A 25,438-nucleotide genomic window follows, 5' to 3' on the forward strand; every position below is an offset into this window, starting at 1 on the left:
CTTCTGTAACTCGATGGCTTATTTTTTAGCAATACATCTTTTTTATAAAGATTTTATTATAATCACTTAGCATAATTTTAATGAACTATAAAACACTTTATTCACTGGTTGAATGAAGCAATTTTTAATAAGACTTTTTGCAAGGATATTGTTAATTTAAACAAGAGAACATTTTCAACTCTAAGTCTTCAGGGCGTAGTTAAGCCTGACACCTTGGATGACACGTTAAAAATGCATCAGTGAAAACCTCTAAGTGCTTTAATTTAAGAAATGGTGGAGAAACAAATTAACACATTTTTAAGTATCTCACACAGTCAGTCAGACACAGTGGGAAAAAAAGTCATTATTTAACAATTGTCAGGTTCTTTCTACAAAGACCTCATGTCCTAATAATAAATAGGTGATTTTTAAAAAAAAACTACAAAACATCAAAACTTTATTGGTCATTGATTCTCTCAACCTGAGTGACCAAAATGGCTTTTTTTGGGTCTCATTTCTAATTATTACGCATATGTCTTTGAAAAAATGAGATGCTTACATATTTTTGAAGGAAATATAAAATTATTTTTAAAATCCTTACTTTGCCACTGTCCATACTCTCAAATTTGTGTTTTTTGGAAATGCTATAAAGTCAACTTCATAATTAAGACTTCTGAGATTCCAAAATGCAGCAATAAACAAAGGGCGAATAGCATGAGCATTTCTATTATAAAGGATTGTACTTTGACCTTGGGGAAGCAGACTCCTAAAATTTGTAGTAAGTTTATTTAAAATAGAGATATTATCATAAAGCCAGTAAGTATTTGACTATCCCCACAAAATACATGGAGCCATAATTAAATTTTATATTGAGATGATTTTCTCCTTGCTATTTTGACATTTCCCCAGAGGAATAAAACATACATTTTTATGTATTGTAATGCATAACTACAGGGATTTGCTGTAACAATGGCATTACATTTATTTGACCGCTCTTGTTGAATTTTTTAAATGTTGCGGGTCCTTTGGGGAGCAAATCTGGATGAGTTGGCACAAAGTGAAAGGAGAAAATGTAATCTCAAGCAGAGGATGCATTCCACGACGCCTGCGTGCTAGGTCTAAGATAGTTAATTGCAGGCTCACTTATTGGCCTTCACATTGCTGATGTGTGTTACCAAGTGGGCCGATGATTTCCCAAGACCCTTTCTGGGCTGATTAAAGGGACGGAACTAATATAACGTGGCTCAAGGATAGTGGAGCTAAGGGCTGTTCACAGATTACATGGCCTTTTAATTCGAAGATATATATTTATATATCTGACATATATATATATATATATATATATGTTAAGTTGAGTGCTACTCACAAGAGATTTATTAGTTTTAAAGTCCCCTATGTGCTTACAATAAAAATAAATTTTGAGAGGACCCTGCTTTTGAAGCCTTGGTTGACACCAATGTATACACATAGATACATACATTTATATATACATGTACATAAACAGACACACATTCACGCACACACCAGCACGCACATATATAAAAGATTTAAAATTTCTAGAAAAATAAAAGGCAAAGCAAGGTCAAGTTTCGGTTACAGGGCAAGTCCTCTGGGGAGCTGAGATTGTCTCTCCCTCTTGAATAATATTTGAAAGGACAGTTGGAGCTGCTGAGGGAGTCATATGTATGTTTAATGAATACAAATGATATGAACACCTATCTGAGTAACCAAGAAAACCAGAAAATAGCATTTCATGTGAATTTCTGCTTATTTCATGTCTCTGTATTCAATTACATAACTATCAATAGGCTTAGTCAACTGAATGGAAACGTCCAAGAGCCACAGCTTTCATAAACAGCGACTGCAGTCTGACCAGAAAAATCTATATAAATTATTTACTTATAAATTTATTTATTCTTTTACCTCTAAAATGCCCAAGAAGGTATTGATAAAAGGAAGTTATTTACCTATAGAGACATGCTGTGTGATCAAAAATGCTACCTCCCTTAACTTTTACATTTGACTCTCAGGATTCACAACGTCAAATCTATTGTGAATGTTTTGAGTACAGTCATGTGCTGCATAACAACGTTTCAGTCAGAGACAGACTGCGTATATGATGGTGGTCCCAAAGAGTAGGACCAGATAGCCTAGGTGTGTAGTAGGCTATACCATCTAAGTTTGTGTAAGTGCACTCCACGATGTTTGCACAATGACGAAATCGCCTACCAATGCTTTTCTCACAACTATCCCCGTCGTTAAGTGAAGCATAACCGTATTGAAGAAGTGCTGAACTATAACATGCATTATGTTTAAAGGCCTGTACACATTAAGGCTAATAAAAAAATATCACTTTTAACAAAAGTTTAATGGCTAATCCTTGTTCATCCAATGGCAAAATCCTTAAACATTTCTATGATGTATTTTATATCGAAGGCTGAAAGATAGCAGCATATACATTTGTTAGGGAAAAAATGAGCTATCCTTTAATTTTATTTCTCTGAGAAAAAAACATATCTTCTAGATTTTTAAATTCAAAATCTGGTTAATTTTTAGATTCATGCTGAGATTTTTGATCTTTGAGGAGAAATTTTCTTAGTGTGTGTTGGTTTTTTGGAGGCAAAATAAGATATTACCAACGAATCTTGCTACTTTAATAAACTCAAAACCTCATTAGAAATAGTTCAACAATTCATTATTCAGAATAACTTCAATAGTTTTCCTTTATCAATTTGATGTCTCTGTTTTTTGTTCATTTCCTTTTACTATTACTTTAAAGTTTTAGCACTTTTAAAATGGCGCTTTCACTCACCAACCCCTTGTCTTGATGGAGACTGAAGTATAACTAAACCTCTACAATTATGAGTTAAGATGTCTTCTCTGGAATTCATAAATAGTTTATTCTGTCTTTCTTGCCTCCATAATAAAATCATCGCTTTTGTTTAGAACTCATTATCGTAATGCCAAGTGTTCTATTATTATTTTTGTTATTGGTCTCATTAGAAACTCTAGTGAAAAAAAGGCCTTGGCTAGTGTGTAGTGAATTTTATATTTATGTAGAGCAATAAATGGCACAAGGGTCCACAGGAAAATTAAGTTGTTTAGTTTGAAATAAAGGCCTGAACTTACATGAGCATACAGGTTGTAAAATGAAATCGAAATTTTACTTGATGAGTAATGACAGAAGTAATTAACTATGGCATGAGAAGCATAGCCCAAGGACTTCAGTGGGTCATGGCTAATATTTTTTTACTCAAGTTTTGACAGAGAAACCTAAGTTGTAAATCTTGGTAATTAAAGTCTCCCCCCCCCAAATTCATTGATCTCATTTTGCTCTTTGCATATCAGTTCCATAATTAGGTCATTAGCCTCTGTGTTCTTCTGAGAAAGGATGTGAAGTATGGAATTGGAGCAGTTTCAACATTAATCACCTCAGACCACCTAAACTTTAAATGAATTAATAATGCTTTTAAACGCTAAAAGAGTATTTTATTTGTTATACCTGTCTTGAGTCTAGAGCCAAGCCTTTCAAATCCATTTGAGTTGCCTTAACACATTTTGCATGAAGATAAAACTGACTGTCAGTTGTATAACTTGTGTGATTGACTCTGGGGAAATTATCTGTGGAAGGAGACTTCAAACAGCATTTTTTTAAATAAGATACTCTAAAATTTTTTCACATGTTGTTAAACATGCTGCTTAATTGAAAAAGAATTGGGAATCAAAGTAAAGAGAATTGGCAATAGAAAACGAAACATGCGTCTTTTCTAAAAGCTAGAATAAGGTTCTTTAAGTTAAATAATAGTAGAGCATCAAAAAAGTCTGCAGTCATTCCACCTAAGGGTTGTGTCTGAAGGTCCAAGTGTAAGTGTATTTTTTAAGGATTCTTATTTTTTAGAAACTGATGTGATAATGTGCTGAGTGTGAGAGGTGAGAACCACAGCCGTAAATATAAAGGAATTATAACTCCACAGTAATGACAAAACAATATCTTAAACTCAAGACTTTTTCCTGATGACCGCTGACATTAGACACGTGCCCTGACCAAACTCTACACAAGTAACTTGTGAAAATGTAATTAGTTTTGTTAAGAAATAAATTGCATGGGAAAAGCACAGGTAGGTTGCAGAGATGATGTCTGATATAAATCTAGTTCTAAACATAAATTACTCAAGTTGCAGCACACTCTATAGTGCTTTAGCTCATTATTATTTTCTGATTTGATTTTTGGTATCACATTTGGAAGGAATATGTATCCTTAACTAAATGAAACTCCAAGTGAGAAACAAGCAACAAATATTTGTTGAGCACCTACTATACATTAGGCATCACTTGAGATTCTGAATCACTACAATCTTAGCTAACACAAAATCATGGAATAATCAGATAAGTTGCAACACTGCTTCCTCTTCATCACAATGTCAAAGGTTGATACTATCTCATAACTGTCATCAGTTTGACCATAATTTTACCATAACTGACACCCAGAGACAAGATGCAAAACATTAGACTTGAAAGGGTGCATGTAATGTAAATGTTCTGTTTAAAAATAAATAACTATGGGGCCAGCCGGTGATGTAGAGGTGAAGTTCAGGCACCCCACTTTGTGGCCCAGGGTTTGCAAGTTTGGATCCCTGCACAGACCTACATACTGCCCATCCAGCCATGCTGTGGTGGCATCCCACATACAAAATTGAGGAAGATTGGCACAGATTCTAACTCAGGGACAATCTTCCTCAAGCAAAAAGAGGAAGATTGGCAACAGTTGTTAGTTCAGCGCCAATCTTCCTCATCTCCCCGCCCCCCAAAAAGAAGTGAGTAACTGCTTTTGATTTCCTGAAGTTGAATTGGTTTTGCTTACAGAAGTTTCAGGGTTAAGTAATAAAATATCCAACATGAATCCATTGCTTTGTTTCCAGCCCAATAGCCACCTTTCTCAGTATTCATCTCTTTTTAAAATTATTTTTGGGGAGTTCAAATTAACTAAGTCTTTTATATTATACCATCTTATATTATATTATTATATCATAAAACTAGGAAATTTTTAGTAAGAAATTAAGCCAAATTTGAGTAGGTACATGTTTGTAAATAAGATTTCTGCTATCACTATCAAAATGCTCTGAAGGTCTGTGATGTTAAATTGTTTTGTTAAAAGGAACAAATATTGTCTGGCTTATTTCAAAATCTTAAAATATGTTTAAACAGTTCTATTTTCTATAATAAAATGTTAACTTAGATATATTATCAACATTAAGAATAAAGAGGTAAATAGACTTAAAAAATTACAGAAATAATCCTCCCTCAACTTTATTACCATTGTTGTCAGATATGAGTAAGACAAAAACTTTATTCAAGAGAAGAAAATTTATAGTTTGTAAACATCCAAAGTGTCTTAAGATATATAATTTTTGTTTTTTCTATTTGTTTTGATTTTGTTGGGCTAATTAGGTATTCTTAAAAACATCTCAAAATTTAGCTAAATATTTGTTTGTTTTTAGGAACTCTCAGAAAATGAAGTGGTTGGATCTTATTTCTCTGTGAAGTCTTTCTTTTGGAGGGTAATATCTAAATGTTTATGTTAATATTCTTGCTTTTTGGTTCTGAATAGTTATTTTTAAATTTAAATGTAAATTAAGAAATTCACTTTTAAAAGTAGGCTTTCAGACAGATGTATTCATTTGCCTTCTTTATTAACTTTCATGCTAAGTCATCTAGGCAACTGTCGCTTTCAGTTCTTCATTTGTAAAAATTAAGAACTTCATAGATTTAATACATTGCTTTGAAGTCAGTTGCTTGTCAGACTAAGTTTATCCCAAATTCTGAATAAATAGAGGCCCAGGGACCTTCCAGGAATATGATGGCATTGTCTAGAGGGCCCATTAAGGTTCTTTTTTGCCTCATAATGGAATTATTTTCAGCTCCATTTCTGTTTGAGGAAAATTTACTTCCATTACAGTGATCTTATACTAGATAAGTACTAGATAATCAGTGTTCTTTCTTTGAAAAAAAAAATCAACTCTGAAAAACAGCAACTCTGATTTTGGTTTAAATAATGAAAATTCCATAGAGAATTTGTTCTAAATGCCATTGCAATTTAATGTTATTTACTCTTTCATGACTTAAACATCATGAGCTCTGTCATCCATTTTTTCTCTGCTATAATTCTGCGTTATGTACAGCATGATTTATTACTAATGTACTTACCACTTTGCTTTCAAGAGTTTCCCTATTTCTTTGAAATTCGCACTTGGTACTTGATTACCTAGCAATAGATACTGCAATGAAAATGCTACACTCATAAGGATTTGCCATTTTCTTTCATTGGCTCTTAAACTGCTCATGACTGGAAACAACCTTCTCCTTTAGAATTTTAAGATTTGTGGCAGTGTCTCTTAAGCAGACTGACAGATTAAGTCGTGCATTGACTTGACCAGTGAGTAAGTATAAGCCACATCTGTTCATCCCCTGCCCCCTACAGCACACACTTTGATATTTTTTTGCAGCCTTTCATTGTAGGTAGCTTATTTTATTTTAATACTTATAGCCTCTTCATTTCCTTTCAGTCTACTAATGGCTGCCTTCACTGAAGTTATCCTGTATCTTTGCTAAAATAATATTAATTTCTCCTAAATGTTCATGCATTGCCCATGAACACACAGAGTGACTGCTTTTGAACTGTCCCATAACCTTAAATAGAAAGTGACTTTTTGCAAAAATTTTGTCTCTGTTTTCTTAAGACCCACAAATATGGTGAATTCATACAGTGCACTCCTTTGCCAAGTGAGCAGAATTCAGGGGCGTTCTGTGTTGACTTTGTTCCATATGCAGCAAATGTGCAGACTTATCATTATGAATGAAGACTTACCACCAGGACTAACTCCATAAGTAATAGTTTTTAAAGGTATCCCTTTCAAATGACTCTTTCAACACCATCTTTCCACTTTGCTACTCCCAAATTAGTCTTCTATTTATCAGTACTTTCCATTTAGTTGTATTCCTCCTTCAATATTCTTTATTAACCTTTCTCAATCCCTTGAACTGTCTTATTTTGGAAAAACAAATATTCAAATTTAAAAGATAGCTTTTTTGTACCTGAGGTACAGTGGTCTAACGTCTTTCTTCTGGGCATATGTTGAATGACAAACACATTGAGTCATAAATGCAGAACCTTTAGGGGTCATTTATTTTACTAATGAGGAAACTAAGCCCCAAGAGAATTGATGCTTTTGCCCTAAAGTACCTAGTGGTATCACCAGGACCAATATTTTTCTCTCTGAATGTCACAGAAGTAAATATTTTGGTTAAGACTTAAAGCAGCAGAGTTCCTTTGAGGGTTGATGAAGAATAAAGATGCCATGTATAAATAGAGCTGCCCCTTAGTTTGTCTTTACTGTGAGCTTTCAAATGCTCCTTGATTGTGTGATCCTCCTTCTGCACAGGTCCTTAAACCACCAATGGATCGATATGTTGAGGGCTGTAATGTTGCTGTATTTGATGTCCCATTTTCCAATATCAGATAATCAGTGACCAAGTCTGCTTTGGATGAGTGTGATCATTCATATTCACATTCAAATATCACTCTGATAACCGACCTCCCTGCTCTTTGCCCAAGGAATATTTGTACTCTGATGAACTTTTAGAAGAGGTGTAGATGAAATGAGGTTTCCCCTAGACATTTTCAGATATGGAGAAAACCTAAATGGCTCAGATAAAATCTTACATGAAGAGTATATGTATGCTTTGTGAGTTAAACAGGATGTGCTTTGAAAAAAGTTTTATCAGCTTATTTTTAAGGATTAATACATATATCCATGAGATAGCAACTGAGTTACACTGAGTGAAAGTGAATCCTGGTGAGAACCTGCTCAATGAATGTCAGTGCTACTTGCTATAACTTAATATTCTTGAGAGCAAAATTATGGAAAGAAGAGACTGAAGTGATACGGGGATATTCCAGTTTTCCAAAAGCATAACATTTCTAATTCATCAAAACATGATATCTTAGGACCCCAAATATTAAGCAATGGGTCTGGCAATTACCTTGCTTCTCATGAAAGTAATAAAAATTATGTGAAGCCAATTGGATAACTCTAAATCAGAATTTTATTAAAGATTGTTAACTTCTCATTGAAGGATGGTAACTTTGTACAGTTCTTTCAAATATTTAGCACATTTAAGGTTTTTCCCAATTATCTCCATTGACTAGACATTTAGATTCTCATGGCTGAGAGTTAATTGAACAAACTGTCTTATGAGAACATTGTAATGAGTTAAAGATGAATTTTAATATTGTTTCATTGGAGAAGGCTGGGCTATGCCAAGATACCCCATATAAAAAAATGGAGAAATGGATCATAAAATGAAATGGAAGAAAAAGAGTGCATAGAATGTAGAACAGTTTGCAGTTGTGTTAGAGACCCACCTTATGAGAAGGTCAAACAAAAGTGTGCTTGAAGGAAGACCCTGCAGATCAAAGAGAGGAGGTATTGGCTTTGTAAAACAAGAACGTGATCCTATGCCGAAGCACTTACATTCTGAATAACTCAACTGTATATGACATATACCCAAGAAAATTCAGCTATTATTTCTATCTTTACGGATGAAAGTAAAACCCTCAGAAAAAAAAATGTAAGTTTTCATTAAAAGTCACCAAAAAAAGTCGCTGTGAGTCAAAAAAGTCTCTGTGACTCATTATTTCTTTACTGTATCATTGGTGGAAACTTACAGATCACTTTAGCAAACCATCAAGATTACAGCATATATGATAATTTTCTATTAGTATACGTTTTGAGCAAATATAGTAAAAGCTTAAGAACTTTTGTTTGGCCCCAGTTAAGTTTAGACAGGGTAGTTGAAACATCTGAAGTAAACGTAAATACCTTCCTGACACCATAAGTTGTATCAAGAGGCAATAGAAATAGGAAAGAAAGTTTAAGGATAAAAACCAGGAGAATTTCTCTAAGGATTATAGCAGCAGTGAATCATCTTCTAAGAAAAAAGGGATCGAAGCTTTATTATTAGATGAGACACTTCAAACTAGGCTGGACAAAGCACCGGGAGGGTTTTCTGTAAAGGCAATCCTGCTTTGAGAGGGTGGATGGACTGTAGAACAAATCTACTTGTTGGACTTCATCATCTAAGTGCAATTCACTGGAATAAACTCAGCAGGAAAAGGAAAAGATAGAACATGCCTGTGCCTGGGATTGAGCTAATCATTGTTCTGCGCTCCAGGCTTTGCAGCACAAAACAGTCAGTCTAGGCTGTCGTTATCTCTTCTTTGCAGTGTCGCGTGGATCATTTGATTAAATAAAAGCACATGCACCTCTGTGCTGAAAATAGAGGAAAGGGCTGATTCTGCACACAGCTATTGTAAAGACACAAGCAATGTCTTTCACTCCAGTTTCACACTGTCTGGGTCTCATTTGGAAGGATTAGATTGTATACAGGTAATAAAATCCACGATAACAAAGCCAAGGATTATCTGCACATCTCAGGGAGAAGGTTGGTATGACTGAGTATTCCTTTAGCCACATGTTAAGCCTAAATAGATTTTTTTGGTTTTGATCTGTTTTTTAATCAGGATGTAGAATAATAGGATATCTCCTATTATTAGCGATCCAGTTTTTCAAGGAATAGAATTAATAAATTTTATTAACTAGAATTGGAATATAGAAGAATTCTTAATTTATATCCAAGATTCTACAACTTCACCACCTTATTAATGGGCATTAGATTATAATTTATTGTGGAGTACAGTTAACTTTCATATGCTTTGCTGAACAATATATGTTAGAGTTATTACTACCTGCTGACTTTTACTTCCTCTAAACTCCTTTTAGCCTTTCTCCATAACCCAAGGATACATTTCACCTAAAGATAAGTCAAAAAATTTCAACAAATCCTGTACTATTTTTTTTTTTTTTTGTATCATGAACTTCTTAAGCTTTGTCCAAAAAATGAGATATACTGGGGAAAGTCATCAAAGGTATCAGCAACCCGGATTCAAATCTCAATCTTGCTGATCTCTAGCCATTTGCCTTTGGGTAGGGTATTTATCTTCTTTGTGCCTTGGTTTCTTTACCTTAAAAATACTTGTCATGAAAAACACAGTAGTGTGGAAACTCTAGCACATAACAGCTGCTCTATACATGTTTTTTTCTTTCTGTGTGATCTAACCTATCTTTCAGGCTTGCCTAATCTACTCCCTCCTGTTGATGTTATTAAAGCTGGTGACTCTCATCTCATCATAGTACTATCATTTGGAAACTTTGTCTGCTGCTCTGAAAGTCACTTAATACAAACTTTTAGTTCCAACATAATAATTTTCTTCCAGTATTTCTTGTTAAACTGTATCTTTCTCAATTTATCTCTTGTTGCTCTTGGTCTTAGTCATAAAAGAAACTTTGGGTTGCTTTTTTAGTAGCAAAGGCAACAAAGGGAAGTGTTGTGTGGCAAATAGTTATGTGGCAAAAAGTCTTATGGGGCAAAATTTTTCTGTTACTTTAGAGATATCTCTTTAATCATTACAAAAGAGTCAGATGTGTGATGGAGTTAACATGATCATGGTTATTGCCTATACTGTAACAGTTATTCTTCTGGAGGCTTGCCACTTTTTTGACTAACGCAAACAGTCTCCCCAAAATTTTAAAGCCACAGACTTTGGAAATGATTCTTTCCATGATTTCTCTTGCTATGTTTCTTTTCTCTGCTGTATTTATTAAGAAAAACCTGAAACCACTCAAGCAGGATCCATCGCCATATAATCTCTGTCCTTTATTTTCTTGGCCACTGCAGCATTATGCTACTAAAGAAAATGGTGGCTGGACACTATATGGTTGCAGTGGCATTTACCTTCTTTGTGCTAGAAGACATTTTCTGACAGTGACTGGAGAAGCAAATACATATTTTTTCAAAGAACATTTTTTGAAGAGTAATGCTAAACTCTGGTTGAAATGAGGTGTTGATAGTGGCACAAGCTTTCTCGTACAGCTCTGATCGTTCATTTCCATCCAGACGTACACCAGGCCTGCTATTCCTGTCCTGGGCTTCTGCAGAGCAGAGCTTCAGAGTGCTTGTAACCAAAATGCACAAGTAAGTTCAACCATTCAGTTTATTTTTTTTCTGAGCTTGCATGAGCTGCGACCTCACATGGCTGACTTACTGTTCTCAAAACCCATTCCCTATCTTACCTCTTTTATACGTATGAAAAGGAATTGAAACCTTGAATTCCTTTTCAAGCAATAATATACATAAACTAATATTCTCTTTAAAATGCCAGCTCACTAGTTCTAAAATCTTACTAAAGCTACATGTCATGGACTAATTGCCTCAGACCTTGAAATTTATATTGTTACCTGGCATCGTGATGTTCTTTATTAAATCTGAACTCGGATGAATATTCCTTTTGAGAGTGGATCTCAAACTTTGGTGAACATGAGAATCACGTGGGTACATATTGGAAATATACATGCAGCTCTGCTCCACGAGAACTGAATCATATCTGGGAGGGTCAAGCTCGGAGATTTCAACAAATTGCCCACTAAAACTTGGGAATTACTGCTTTAAAAGTTCAAAGATTATTTATTCCTTTTGTGAAGTTAGTTCTTTGCTTTTTTTTTGAAGCCAGGTTGGTTTTCCTTTTTATTCTTGCCTCCTCTTTTCTTTCCCTCCTCAGGTAGAATTCTATTTCAACAAGGACATAGCTGAAAACATTACCTTAGATGACTAAGTACCAGCTGTAATATGTTAATTTTATTGAGGGATAACTTGGATTTGTTTAACACTCCTTGTCATTTACGTGTTCAATCAGTAATTTTTGGTTGACTGATGATCAATACTGCAATTAAACGTATTATGTACACACATCCTATGAGAAAAAAATGTTAACAAGGGAAGGAAATAACAAACTTCACATAATTTTTCTGTATGATCCTACTTCTCTCTTTAAATGCTCTAAATATCCAGACTAATCTGCTTTCCTAATCTGTAAATTTAGAAGTAGACCTAAAGAAGGACTTTAATTAGCATATAGAGTGTCCATGCCTGAGAGTAGATAACGGTGACAATTCTAGTAATTAGTGATAGATACTGGATCATAGGAGAAGGCTGGTGCGCAGGCACCTGAGAACTTTTAAAGCAAGGTTCTCACACTTGCGGTGCATCAGGACCACATCTGGTGAGGGTGGTTAACCCTGAGTGCTGGGCCCACCCCCAGAGCTTCTGATTCCGTTGGTCTGGCATGGGGCTAAAGCATTTGAATGTCTGATAAGTTCTCAGGTGACGTTGATGCCATTGGTCTGTGGACCACGCTTTGAGAACTTTGCTGTATGGAGGAAGGAAACTTTAAACAGCAGCAGCAAGCGACTCAGAAGGTATCTTGGAGAGCATTAAAGCTGGTGGTTTTCAAGGTTTTTTTCCTTAGTTGTGGAATTCCACTTGCCACCACCCCTTCGATGAGCTCCCTAAAACTTTGATTTAAAAAATAAATAAAAGTCATAAAAGACTATCTTAAACAGGTTAAATCTTCTTTGCTTATGGAGTATACTATTTTCTCTGCAGGCACCCCAACACAGAGACACTCCTAACAACCCCCTCCCACACACACGCGTACAGAATAGTGTTCTTAGTACACTCGGGGCCCTGGAGGACAGTCTGGAAAACCATAGATAAGAAAACTGAGGCCCAGAGAGAGAGCAACAGGCCCAAGTCACATAGTCAGAAATTACTAGAAAGATGCAAGTGACTGTTACTGTTAAGCCCTTGTCTTTTCTACTCTTGGCAGCCCACATTTATATTTTCCCCTTTACCTTATAATTTTATTTCAAGTTCCTACTCTTCACACTTAGACTAAATATTTATATGTTTCATGACTATACAGTTAATCAAATCACGGCTGAATTATGGAGTTTCTTTTTAGAAAGTACCATTTTTAACAAAAAAAACTGAAGAAGGAAAAGTCAGTTTTAAAAATATCTGGTTGGTAAATCTTTGGAATTCTCCCCTTTTTCTTCCTTTAGCGTTTTACACAGATCACCTTAATTCCTGCATTCATTAGCCCTGTTTTTGTGAAGAAATATTCTCCCTCCTCCCCCTTAGCTTCCCACATTGTTTTGGGAATGTTCTTCCAGGCTATAGAAAAACATTTTGTAACTACTAATGGCCGTAGGGAAAGCCTCCAGTAAGTTTATTTTATTTCTCTGAAGGTATGAAGGATTCCATGGAAAGCATTCATTCTCCTTCCCACACTATAAGTCAAGTTTTTGTTCTCGAATGAAAAATGGGAAGAGGAGCAAGCAAGTAGGGGTTTCAGATGTGTACCCTTCGAGAACCGAGCTTAGCATTGCTAATTGAAGATCTGTGGGACCTAGATTGTACTCAGCTATAATTCACTGAGTGCAGTGTATAACTTCTGCTTCTAGAATGTGTAGAAAATGCCATTAAGTATATTCATCAGCAAGCTGAAATCTCGTACGTACGAATACATGTGCTCACATAATAGAAAAGTAGAAGGTGATTTCACGTATTAGCCATGTAGGAAAATCTAGACCGGAATGTCATTTCAAATATTATTAGCGTACTTACCTGGAGAGTACCCTCTAGCAAAGTTATACTTAAATCATTATTACTTTTAAACCCATGAGAGAGTCTCTACCACAAAGACGAATATTGGGAGAAGCTCAGGAATAAAGGTCAGAAATACTGGGTTCTAGTCACACATTCACCATTTATTAGCTCAACCCCTCAGAGCCTCACGTTCCTCGTCAGTAAAATGGGGATAGCAGGTCTTGCCTCCCTGCTTCGTGGGGTTTTAGTGGAAACCAAATGACACAGTGTGCACATATGCACTTTTGAATTCTAAAGCTCTATACAAATGGATAGTTATTAACTCCTTGGTCTTCGCTAAGATAATTATTTCTTTTTACTTGCCAAAAATTTGTTTTCCTTCTTTCCTTCTTTGCCACTAATATTCGTTAACAAAAGTTTCAGACTGAAAGTTTAGAACCTGATTCTCCAGAGTCTGCTGTTAGAGGCAGTTTCAACAGAAGCAGAAATGGTTAGATAGATAGATAGATACCTAGATAGATAGATAGAAAGATAGATAGACGGACACTGAAATCTACTCCTGTGTTATATAATAAAAAGTATCATGACATCTTAAAACTAAAAAAAAGCCTTAAAGATCACTTGGTGCAATGAATTTCAAATAATTATTTTAATCTGAGAAATCCTTGGTTGAAACAAAATCTGATGTGGAAACCCAACGTGTAAAACAGATGGGAGCAGAGGGGCTGTAGCCAAAGTGGGGCCTGGAGTCCTGTGAAAGTTACAGGTGCTCATGAAACCTCTGCAGCACTCCAGAGCACACCTGCACACTGCTCTTGGAGCTCACAGGGGTGAGGGGCGTGTAGGCAAAGTCCTGCGTAGATATTAATAAGGCAGAGCCACCAAACAACGTTGTTCAGCATTTGCTGACCACCAAGACAGGGCAATATTCAATATGATTTAGAAAGATTTCCATTGACATGTTCAAATATTGAAAGTATTGTTTTGATGAATGTAGTTTTCATGTTCCTAATAAAATCACCTTGAAATACATGACTTCTGATGATGACAGATAAAGATGGCTATGACATTACTGTGGAAAAAAGTAGAAATTCAAAGTGAGAGTGGACTTAGAGAAAATAGGCTATCACTTGATAACGTTAATGCAGAGGGAATTAGGCCGAAAATAGAGCTAATCCCTAATTTAGAAGTGGAATACTCAGAGGCTGAGAGAAATGTTGAATTTCTTCCTGAAATGGCTATAAGTGAAGACAACATGCTTGACCACACAAAAGAAACAGCAATTTTGATAGTGCTGCTTGGTTCTGAGTTCTGACTGAAAAGTTTTTAACACTTTGACCACTTTCTCTGGCTTGTTTTATGTACTATTAGTTCACAGAGATTATGTGGCCATTTTTAGTAGATTTGCTAATTTTAAAAAATTCTTATTTTGTTCACTGACTTGAGTATTGTGACTTAGAATTGAGCGTAATAAAAGTCATTAAAGAAAATGTTCAAATACTAGAATGAGAAATAAATCCTGAGACACACCTGCCGATTTAAATCACATATGTAATTTAAAAAATTTGTGATGCAAGTTTCAGGCATAAGCAAGACATCTCAGGTGAGCATATTGATTTTGTTTTCTGTTCTGTGGTACCTTAAATAGTTCTTTAGTGAGCTAAAACTCAGTTATCTCCCAATGTGGCAATAAAAACTTTTTAAATTGTCTGAATAAAACTTGCAACTAATCTTACAACTAAAAACCGCCTGTAAAATCCATTTGTAACATGAAAAAAAAAGATTTTTCAAAAACCATAAGTAATTAAAAAATATCACAGTGTGGATGAGACCTTTGATATTTATAATATTTATTTTATACATATTTTGACAGGCATATTTGATGCATATGCAAACTTTCTCTAATATTCTCATAATTTTATGTGTTGAAAAACTAGACTTTATTTTGAGCACTCGCCTCTTTTACACAACTTTAAATTTATCATGAAATAGCTTTATATTTTCAATAGTTTTATAATTAATAATCCATAAATTTTTATTTTTTTAATTTTAGTGAGGAAGATTGGCCCTAAACTAAAATCTGTTGCCAATCTTCTTTGTTTTACTTGAGGAAGATTGTCACTGAGCTAACATCTGTGCCAGTCTTCCTCCATTTTGTATGGGGGACACTGCCTCAGCATGGCTTGGTGAGCGGTGTGTAGGTCCGTGCCTCAGATCCAACCTGGGAACCCCTGGCAGCAGAGGCTGAGCCGGAACTCAACCACTGTGCCACCAAGCCCGCCCCTATTTTTATTTTTAAAAATCGTAACTGCCTATTTTTTATTTTTGAAAAACTATTACAGGGCAAAGGGTAATGCCAAATAAGGTATTTAGGTTTAGAACACAATAAGCTAACTCTGTTTTCCTTTGCCAAAAGTTTCAGACCCAAAGTTTGCGTCTGTCAGATGCACACAGAAAATCACATCTTTGGAGAGGAATCGTCAGCATCACATTGATTGAGGGGCGAGACCTCAAGGCGATGGATTCAAACGGGTTGAGTGACCCCTACGTGAAGTTCCGGCTTGGGCATCAGAAATACAAAAGCAAGGTGAGCATACCTCTCTTGTGTTCCCGGCACTATTTGGAGGGCAGCGCTTGCTAAACGGTAATGCTTTGGGAGATGCAAACACTAGATACTTATTAAAATGCTGAAAAGAACTTCTTTGAACATCATGTCAGCAAACAAGACCAACAATTGTATTGCATTTCTTACTTTATGTGCTGTGTGACCTCGGGTAAACTACTTGACTTCTCTGTCTCAATTTCTTCCTCTATAACCCAGGAATAATAGCAGGAACTCTCTCTTTAAAAAGGTGGGGGTGGGTGGGGGGAGAGGGGGCGTGGCTAGAACAAACCTAAGTAGATGCCGCACAGAAAGCGCTCAGAGTGTTGGCTGCTATTATTATTACAACCAGGACTAGCATCAGTACTACAAATAGCATTATTTTACATCCCATAGAAATCTTTGTACGTTACTCTGAGCTATTTTATTCAGACTGACTTGTACCAATGCAGACTGCCAAGTTTTTTAAAATTCATTTCAAAAACAGAGGGCCAAATTCCGGCTGCCACCACCAGCAGGGTGCCATGGGGCAAGTTACTTTGCCTCTCCCTGCCCCAATTTCCACATCTGTAAAAATGAGAATTAAAGTAACGCCTACCTAATAAAATTATGAGAAGATGGAATGAACGTATATTATGGAAGTAAAGGGCTTGGAATACTGCCTTGCCCATAATAGATATTCAATAAATGGTAGTAGCAGAGGAAGCAGAAAGAGTAACAAGTATATTATGTAAGAACAATTATATTGGTAGTAATAACATATTAAATAATTATTTATTATCATATTACTGATGGAAATAATAATTAGTAAAGGTCATCGTAGATATTGTCATATTTGGGGCACATGTCTTATCTGTGTTGTATCCAAAACAACCTCTTTAATGGTCAGATTCTACAGCCTGTATTCACAGACAACTTGGAACAACTGATCACATCCATCTTGTATTAAAAAATTACATGCTGGGACCAGCTCAGTGGAGTAGTGGTTAAGTTCATGCACTCCACTTCAGCGGCCCAGGGTTTGTGGGTTTGGATCCAAGGTGCAGACCTACACACTGCTCATCAAGCCATGCTGAGGCAGCGTCCCACATACAAAATAGAGAAAGATTGGCACAGGTGTTAGCTCAGCAACAATCTTCCTCAAGCAAAAGAGGAAGATTGGCAACATATGTTACTCAGGGCCAATCTTCCTCACCAAAAAAAAAAAAAAAACCACCATTCTACTTCGATAGGAATATCTTCACCTTGGCATCATCATTTGCATGAATTTTTGATAAACACCACCGTAGGTTCCTTCTTGCCCAGGAGGTTTTCATCAGTACCTAAGTTAGTCAGAAATATCACAGAGCTGATTTGCTAGCAGGCAGGGAGAACTGCTAGCAGGCTGGTTGGTAACCTTACTGGGTGCCCACATGGAAGGGGAAGGCACCATTTCAGACTTAAAGGAAATCATATGGGGAAGACAATCCTAAAAAAGGAAACTGAAAAGTTAAGCTCTTTATGGCCAAGTAAGACAGACCACTCCCCAAAATACCATAGGAGTTCATCTGAGCCCAATTACGAGATATTTGAATTATAGCATCCATCCATCCAGTGCCGTCTTTTTTTTTTTCTGCCATAGAAACATATTTTAAAGAAACTACTGATTCCAAAAATAGGTACCTATGACCACTTCTATCTTGTCCTTTGCCGATTAACATCCTTTCCATGTTCTGGTAGGCTTAAAACATTACTTATTTTTATAGTTCTGCTCTTTAGGTATGAAATGTGAAACCCAGCTATGGACACGTGTCTCTCTTTGCTCTTTCTTTCCATGATCTATTGCTGATTAATTTCAGATTATGAACTTTAAAAATTGTGATTCATTTGCATTACCTTTGCACATAACATACTTCATTGCTTTCAAAGTCTTTACATCTGAAGATCTGTCTCTCATACATTAAAAAGAGAAAAGGCCACTGCATGCCCTCCTGCTAAAAAAAAGAATAAGGAAACAAATATGAATGTTATTTAACCCATAGTGAATGGAATTTTAAAACACATGCATATGGGTCATTTTATTCATTGATTTCACCGGGTGTCTTATCTGAATACTTGAAATAACAAAATTGTGTTTTGGATGAGATATCTTTGTTGTATATGTGATGTGGAGATTATACCTCCCCAAACATATATATATTCATATTAATTCACCAACATTTTTGGCATATTGTTTTGGGGAAAGAGATCTAAAGCTCTAATCAAAGCCTTGAATTAGAGTCCGGATACTAAAATGATTTGGAATGGAATGGGTCACTTAAACTCCAAGTCTCAGTTATTCCATATATAAAATGGGAATGGTACATCAATGCTGAATTCTAAGGTGAAAGTTTGCCTGACCACTCCAGTTATTGCTTTTCCTCCTACTCCCACAGAACTTTGTTGTCTGGTTTTTTTCATGTATTCAGCTAGGAATTCCCATGTGTGTGGGGAGTAAGGAAAAAAAAGAAACTCTGGGAATCCTCATCTTCTTTTATTATGAGATGACAGACTATGAGTTATGTCTTCATGCGTTAGCTGGTTATGTAAAGTAAACGCTAGTACCTGAGTGAGCTATTTCACTAATAGACTATTTGGCTTTTCTATATAATTCATATCTCTCATCTGTTAATCAAGACGATGAGGGGGTGCCTTGGTTTTCAGGACACATTCCTTAGGGTTCTTTCAGATGATATGCAGTAAAGATGCTAGAGATCTAATGACTCATTCCCATCATTTCTGGAAGCTTTTGTTCAAATCTCACACTTACATGCTTTTCTACATAGCACCTAAAGTTTGATTTAATGGCTCAAGTTAAAGTTTTTTAAAGGACTGATATTGATGAGACAATAATTTTTGTTTTTCCAGATTATGCCAAAAACTTTGAATCCTCAGTGGAGGGAACAATTTGATTTTCATCTCTATGAAGAAAGAGGTGGAATCATTGATATCACCGCGTGGGACAAAGATGCTGGGAAAAGGGATGATTTTATTGGCAGGTTTGTGCAATTTGGTGTTTTTGGTTCCCTCTAGAAAGGGTGAATTTTGTTAAAAGAATATTTGGTTTAAGTTTAGTTGTTGTAATTGATCTTGACTGTTTTGAAGGAAGGGATCTTACCGTGTAAGGCAATGCTTGGGTGAATTGAAAAACAGATTTGAAAACTGACCAGTAGGTGGCAGTTTTGACCAGTTGATGGACAGGCTATCCGCATTACATATCTAAAAATTTTCTCCAGATGTCAGAGACGTGCGTAAAAGTTATTGGAGTTGAGAGAGAGGAATCTCGTTAGATATAAGATACTTAAAGGAACAAAAGAGCACATTCACAGGCTGTAAAGTGATCTGAGATAATATTACTTTTCATAAAGCATATTGTAACCATAAAGTGCATTGTTTCCTCCAACTCCCTATGAGATAGAGAATCTTTATAATCTCCTAGGAGTTCATAAATCTGTAGCAGTCCCGCGTTTTGGTGAAGGAAGCATGTAAGTGAGGCAGATCCATGTTAAACTGATGATGCAATGAAGAAAGGAGTCTTCTCAGGCTTACATGACATCTCGCCACAAAGACACGGTTATTTTGAGTGACTGAATTGTATGAATTGTTTTCTTACTTTAAAGCCTATTTTTATATTTTTTAATAATTGTATATGTGTCTTTGTAGCAAAACACCTTGAAACCTGCCAATACAGAAATAAAGCATGGTGTACAGAAGAATTTGTTAGTTTAGAAAATTCTTTCTTCATTGTAGTTCACATGAATTCCAAGTCTCTAAACATATAGCCTGAAGAAATGCGTGCATATTAATAGTAATAAAGGGACTTTCATGCTAGAAAAGCAAGAAGAGGAATCCAACCCAACATATTTATCTGTCTTTTTGTTATTCTGATTTATATATTTTAAACAATGAGTTTCTTCATAGGATTATAAAGTGAGAGGTCAAAGATTAGCTTCAGTTAACCTTTAATATTTTACTTATAAAATGAAATGGGAAAAACACCACTGTAATCTAATATACTATGTTACATTTCAATCCTTTTTAAAGGACAGGCCTTCGTTGCATATTTTTTCCCTCTGGTAAAACACTATTTTCAGAGTTTTCTTAAAGTTCTACCTTGTTCTTTTTGGGATATGCCACCAGTTTAAGTAGCAGCATACATCCATTAATACCCTGAATATATATCATTATAATTATAAGTCTATATTTCTGTCTTCTCGATATGCTATGAACTCTTTCAAGTAGCTACTGTCTAGCTATTCCCTGCATAATTAATTTTTCATAATTTACAGCAGTATTAGCTGTATTTGGTGATCAAAAGATAATCAGAATGACTGTCGTGTATAACTTGCTACCTCAGTCTCATTACTTTATATTCAAACAATCTTATACTGGTAAAATGGTGAAGTAATTGGTAAAATGTACTGGCTTACTATGCTTCTAGGTCCATATCACATGAAGTACTTCTTATGCCTTTTTCTATTTTTCTCCTCAGTGACAGCTATCCTTTTATGTATTTTTTCTTTCTTTGAAAAGAATTTCCAAATTTGGAAATTATGAAAATTCTTCAGCCCATTTGGTACTGACCTTTCCCTTTTCCTCACTGATAACATTATGAATTCTTCAAGGGCATGCCTCATTACATTACAGAAATGGTTGGCAGAGAGGTGGACCTGTTATCTCCCTTCACCTTGTTTCTACGAATTTGTCCACATTTTGGCAAATTTTGAAAGAACAGTGACAACTGGCTGGTCTGAAGATCATAAGGATTGCTAGAGATAGCTGGAGGAGCTAAGAAATTCTTAAGAAGTTTGGAAAAAGAGAGAAATCCATTTTGGGAGCTTCTGGGTTAGTGAACACATGGAGGTGCTGGGAGAGTGGCTGCCCTGAGAAGGCCTGGAAGCTCCATGCCTCTTCACTCATACCTTGCCCTGTGCGTCTCTTCCATCTGGCCATTCCTGAGGTGTATCCTTTTATAAGAAACCAATAATCTAGTTGAAAGTGGATCCTCCCTTCTTACTTTTTCTAGCCATTGGAGGTGTTTACCACCCACATATAGTTTCTGGTGAGGGCTTGGCCTGGATTGCTGGGTGAATTATTTATGCTAATGACTATTACACAGGAGAACCCAGCCAGCAGAATCAAGGGGCCCTGGGCTCCATCCCCCTCATTGTCTTGATGGGCACAACTGTGTGCTCTGCTTCTTGGTTGGATTAAAGCTGGCTTGAGCAGTGAGTCTAAATGCTACCATTAAAGAATTATAGGGGTTTTTAAAACTGTCATTCATTTTGAATGACTTATTTTCATTTCCAATTACATTTTTTTTCTAAATATAATAAAAACTTGTCTGGCATTAGCCTCACTAAGAAAAAAGTCTATTTTGGTCACATGCTAAACATAATTGCTTATGAAAGCAATTTGAGCCAAAAAATTTTACAGTAAATAAGAGCACAGGTGTAGACAAGATGACTCCTAGGGCAGCTTTTCAGTATTAAACTACTTTACACAGTAAAGGGAATTATTGCTGAATTATGAGATAATCAGAGATGAACAATAGAAACTTGTTGTACACTCTGCTAATTTAACCAAGATGACCGTTGCAGAAAAAGGAAATGACGGTGGTAAATCATCATTTCAAATCTATTCCATGCCAGATAGCACCAGAAACTCTAGATATCTAACTTTATGTTTGTTAAATTGTGCTTTAAACACATCCTGCCTGTGAAAAAACAGTATGTTATTATACATAAGTGGCAGGCCAGTAAAGTTGCTTGTGTTTATGTGAAGGTTATGTGGTGACAGTGGAAATAATGCAGATTATAATAGAATTCTTTGGTTCCTAGAATAGTTTAGAAAAGAACTAACTTAACTTCCAATAAAGTTTGAGTTAAGACTAAAATAACAGGAGTGAAACTGTCATCATGGTCTTCTGTCTTCTTTTGCAAGTTATCATTGCAACATTCTACATCTGTGTAAATTTTTTATTTATTTGTTTTTATTGAAATATATTTGACATATAACATATAAATTTAAGGTGTATAACATGTTTATTTGGTACATTTATATCTCGTATTATGATTGCCATTGTAGCTATAGTGAGCACCTCTATCATGTCACGTAGTTATCACTTTTTTGTAGAATAATTAAGATATGTCTGTATTAACTTAAAAATTAGAGACTAGTCCATGAATTGGCTGGTGAGTAAATTTAAAGTTTGCCATAGAGGGGAATACTGTCCCTTCAATGCCTAATAACTCTTTGTAATGATGCTGCCTAAATTCACTCCCACCTTTAAGAACACTGTATGGATTAGATTCTCGACAAGGACTAGCTTATTGTGTTATAGTTTTGTTATTGTCTGCTTTATTTTTTAGTTTTGGTCACATATAATGGTTTTTGAAAATGAGTTTTGTAAAGGTACACTCAATAATTGGGCTTTTTTTTTTTCACACTAAAGACAAGACTGGCTATGAATGCAAGAGCCACTTGCAAATCTGGAGTGTCGATAGAGTGAAAACCATTTTAACACTGAACATTACCCACACCCATTCATAGTTGAACCCATACAGTCAGGCTTTTGCCCCCAACAATCCACCAAAACTGCTCTTATCAAGACCCCCTGTGATCACCAAGTTGTTAAATCCAATGGCCAGTTTTCAACCTTCATCTTCCCTGAGCCAGCAGCAGTGCTGGACTTGGCTGATTGCTTTTTTGCCTTAAAACAAGTTTTTTTACTTGGTTTCCAAGACACCAGATTCTTTGTTTTCCTTTCACCTCATCTCATGCTCTTTCTTGGTCTCTTTTGCAGATTTCTCTTCATCTGCCTCCTGTTTTAGTTCTGGAGAAGCTCAGAGCTCACTCCTTGTGTATCTTCTCTGTCCACAGCTGCTCCCATGCTGACTTCATCTACTCTTGTGCTTTCCAAGCCATCTAAGATGGGCAATGATGAACATACAGCTCCATGCCATAACTCTTCTCTGAGCTTCAGATTCCCATATCCAGCTACCTCCTTCATGTCACCGCCTGAATGTCTAAGAGGCCTCTCCTATTTAGTAGGTCAAAGCCAAACTTCTGACTCCCAGAGCCCAACACCTGCTCTTCCTTCAGGATTCTCCTTTGTTTGTTGCTAAAAGCAAAAATCTTAGTACTTTTTGATTCCTTTCTTTCTCTCACTCTCATCAAATTCGTCAGCAACCAGCTCAGTTTTCCTTCAAAATATAATCAGAATTCACTCTTCTCTTCATCTGGATCATTGTGATTCTGATTGAAGTCATCCTCAGCTTTCATGTGGACCATAGCCAGAGCCTCCTGTTCTTCCTTCCACACAATATTAATAAAACAATTCAACTCCTCTACTCAGAGCCCTTCAATTTTTTCCATCTTAATGTGGGTAAAACCAAAGTCCTTTCAGTGGCTTATAATGCCTTCATGATCTGGCCTGGTGACCCCTCTGCCCTGAAATACTGCTCTCCTGTCCCTCCCTCTCTCCACACTGTTCCAGCTTCTTTGCTGTTCCTCAAGCACAGCAGGCACTCTCCCACCTCAGGACATTTCCCTCCTTCTGTGACACTCTTTCTTCAGGCGTCCACCCACCTTCTTCTTTACCTTCTTTAGGCCTGTGCACAAATGTCAGGTCAGGGAGCATCCATACCAAACTTATTCAAAATGGAAATCCTCTTTTCTTGATGTTCGCTTTCCCCATCCTGCTATGTTTTTCTCAGTTAATGTAATCACCATTTGGCATCTGCTGCATTTCACTTACTTATGTTATTGTTTATTTCCCTTCACCATGGCGGCAGGAGCTTTTGAGTGTTTTGTTCTTTGGGACATCCTCAATGCCTAGAAAAGTATCTGCCATGTAACAGGTGCTCAGTAAATATTTGCTGGATTTTTTAAATACCTGAAGCTTGATTTAATACTAGAAATTATGGTTCTTCCTTCTCTAAATAAATACAAAATTTGACACCAGTGTTAACGCAAAGGCACTTAGAACAAGAAGCCTTAGTAGAAGGTACAAAGTTTCAGTATAATTGAGGAAAGATATTTGTACATAATTCAAAAGAGGAGAATTAATGACTTAAAGCATAAAGGTATCTGAGTGATCTTTATATTTTAAAAATACTGAATTATTGTATTTGAAAAAAAAATAGCCCATGTATTCACCAAGATACTTATATCATAACTTTTTCATTATTATGATCTCTAGGGAGTTAATGCCATTTGGTGGTTAAATTTTAAACAAAAGTAAATTTACCATGAATGGAAAGAAACAGTAATAATAATGCATTAGAACTTATCAGGCACTATTACATACATTAGCTCAGCATTAGGGGATAAAAAGGGTGATGCCTATCATGCCAATTTTGCAGATGCAAAAAGTGAGGCATAAGGAGGTGTAGAGGTTGCTCAGCTGGTATGAAACTGGGGTGATTTATCTGAAACTCAGATCCAGGACTCCTAACTCTAAAGTCCATGCTCCTTCCACCTCAGTCTTGTTTTCAGTATGTTCTGAAGCCACTAAGTGCTCAACAAGTTGCCAAGTAGTCAGTGAACCAACTTGGGTGGTGTCCACCAGACTGCAGTTTGGAACAACAAATTTCACCTGTTGCTGAACTGCAAATTTCAAGTGAAGGTGAAATAATATTAATCTGCGTGTAATTATTTAACTTTCTGATCACCTGCATTTTGGCAGGCAAGACGGACTGCCACCTTAACGATAATCAGCTAATAAATCCTCATGATTGTTACACTTTTATGCAGAGCAGTAATCTGAACAAATTGGCTGCTGACAGCTGCGGTAAATTGCCAAGAATGAGTGCTGTCAGAGAACAAGTTGTTTTTATGAACGTGCAGAATAAGTAAATCCCATGTCAAGCGATTTTATTCAGTTGGAGTAATTTGCAATCCAATATAGCAAGATTTATAGCATTATTTATTAGTGTGCAAAATGCTTGTTTATCTTTAAAGTGGCGTTGATTTGGGGTACATATATTTTAGGTTGGTGAATTGCTGCTGGGTTTATTCGTTGCATTGTTATCAGGGCCGAGGCTGCCCATGACAGCAAAATGCTACAGGTATAAGCTTGAGTAGAGAGCTCTATTTCAACAAAATTTTTATTAATGATATATGATAAGAAAAACCTATTTCAAATGGGCAAGTTCTGGACAAAGAACAAATACCTTCAAATTCTACAACCATAAAAATAAATCTACAACTCTGTGTTTAATGCTGAGAGTGTGTATGGGATGCATAGATTCGCATGTATGTGTGTTCAGATGC

At 36.0% G+C, this 25,438-nt stretch overlaps 1 protein-coding gene across 21 annotated transcripts in view; it reads left to right on the forward strand.

Annotated features, from left to right (window-relative positions):
• The window catches only part of MCTP1 (multiple C2 and transmembrane domain containing 1), a 495,386-nt gene that overhangs the window by 287,853 nt on the left and 182,095 nt on the right, over positions 1-25,438 (forward strand). For 8 of the 21 annotated variants that reach the window (XR_011505939.1, XR_011505938.1, XM_070517766.1 and 5 more), the window contains 4 exons: positions 5,478-5,537; positions 10,993-11,070; positions 15,959-16,129; positions 19,031-19,161. Coding sequence is in view for 18 of the 21 variants with exons in the window: in XM_070517766.1 (XP_070373867.1) it covers positions 5,478-5,537; positions 10,993-11,070; positions 15,959-16,129; positions 19,031-19,161 (440 nt within the window). In the remaining 3 variants the exon portion in view is untranslated. The remainder of the gene's footprint in view (positions 1-5,477; positions 5,538-10,992; positions 11,071-15,958; positions 16,130-19,030; positions 19,162-25,438) is intronic. The other 13 variants (XR_011505940.1, XM_070517769.1, XM_070517770.1 and 10 more) reach the window with 2 other exon arrangements.

Source organism: Equus asinus, chromosome 9, assembly GCF_041296235.1.
Source record: "Equus asinus isolate D_3611 breed Donkey chromosome 9, EquAss-T2T_v2, whole genome shotgun sequence".
In the NCBI taxonomy this organism is placed as follows: Eukaryota; Metazoa; Chordata; class Mammalia; order Perissodactyla; family Equidae; genus Equus; species Equus asinus.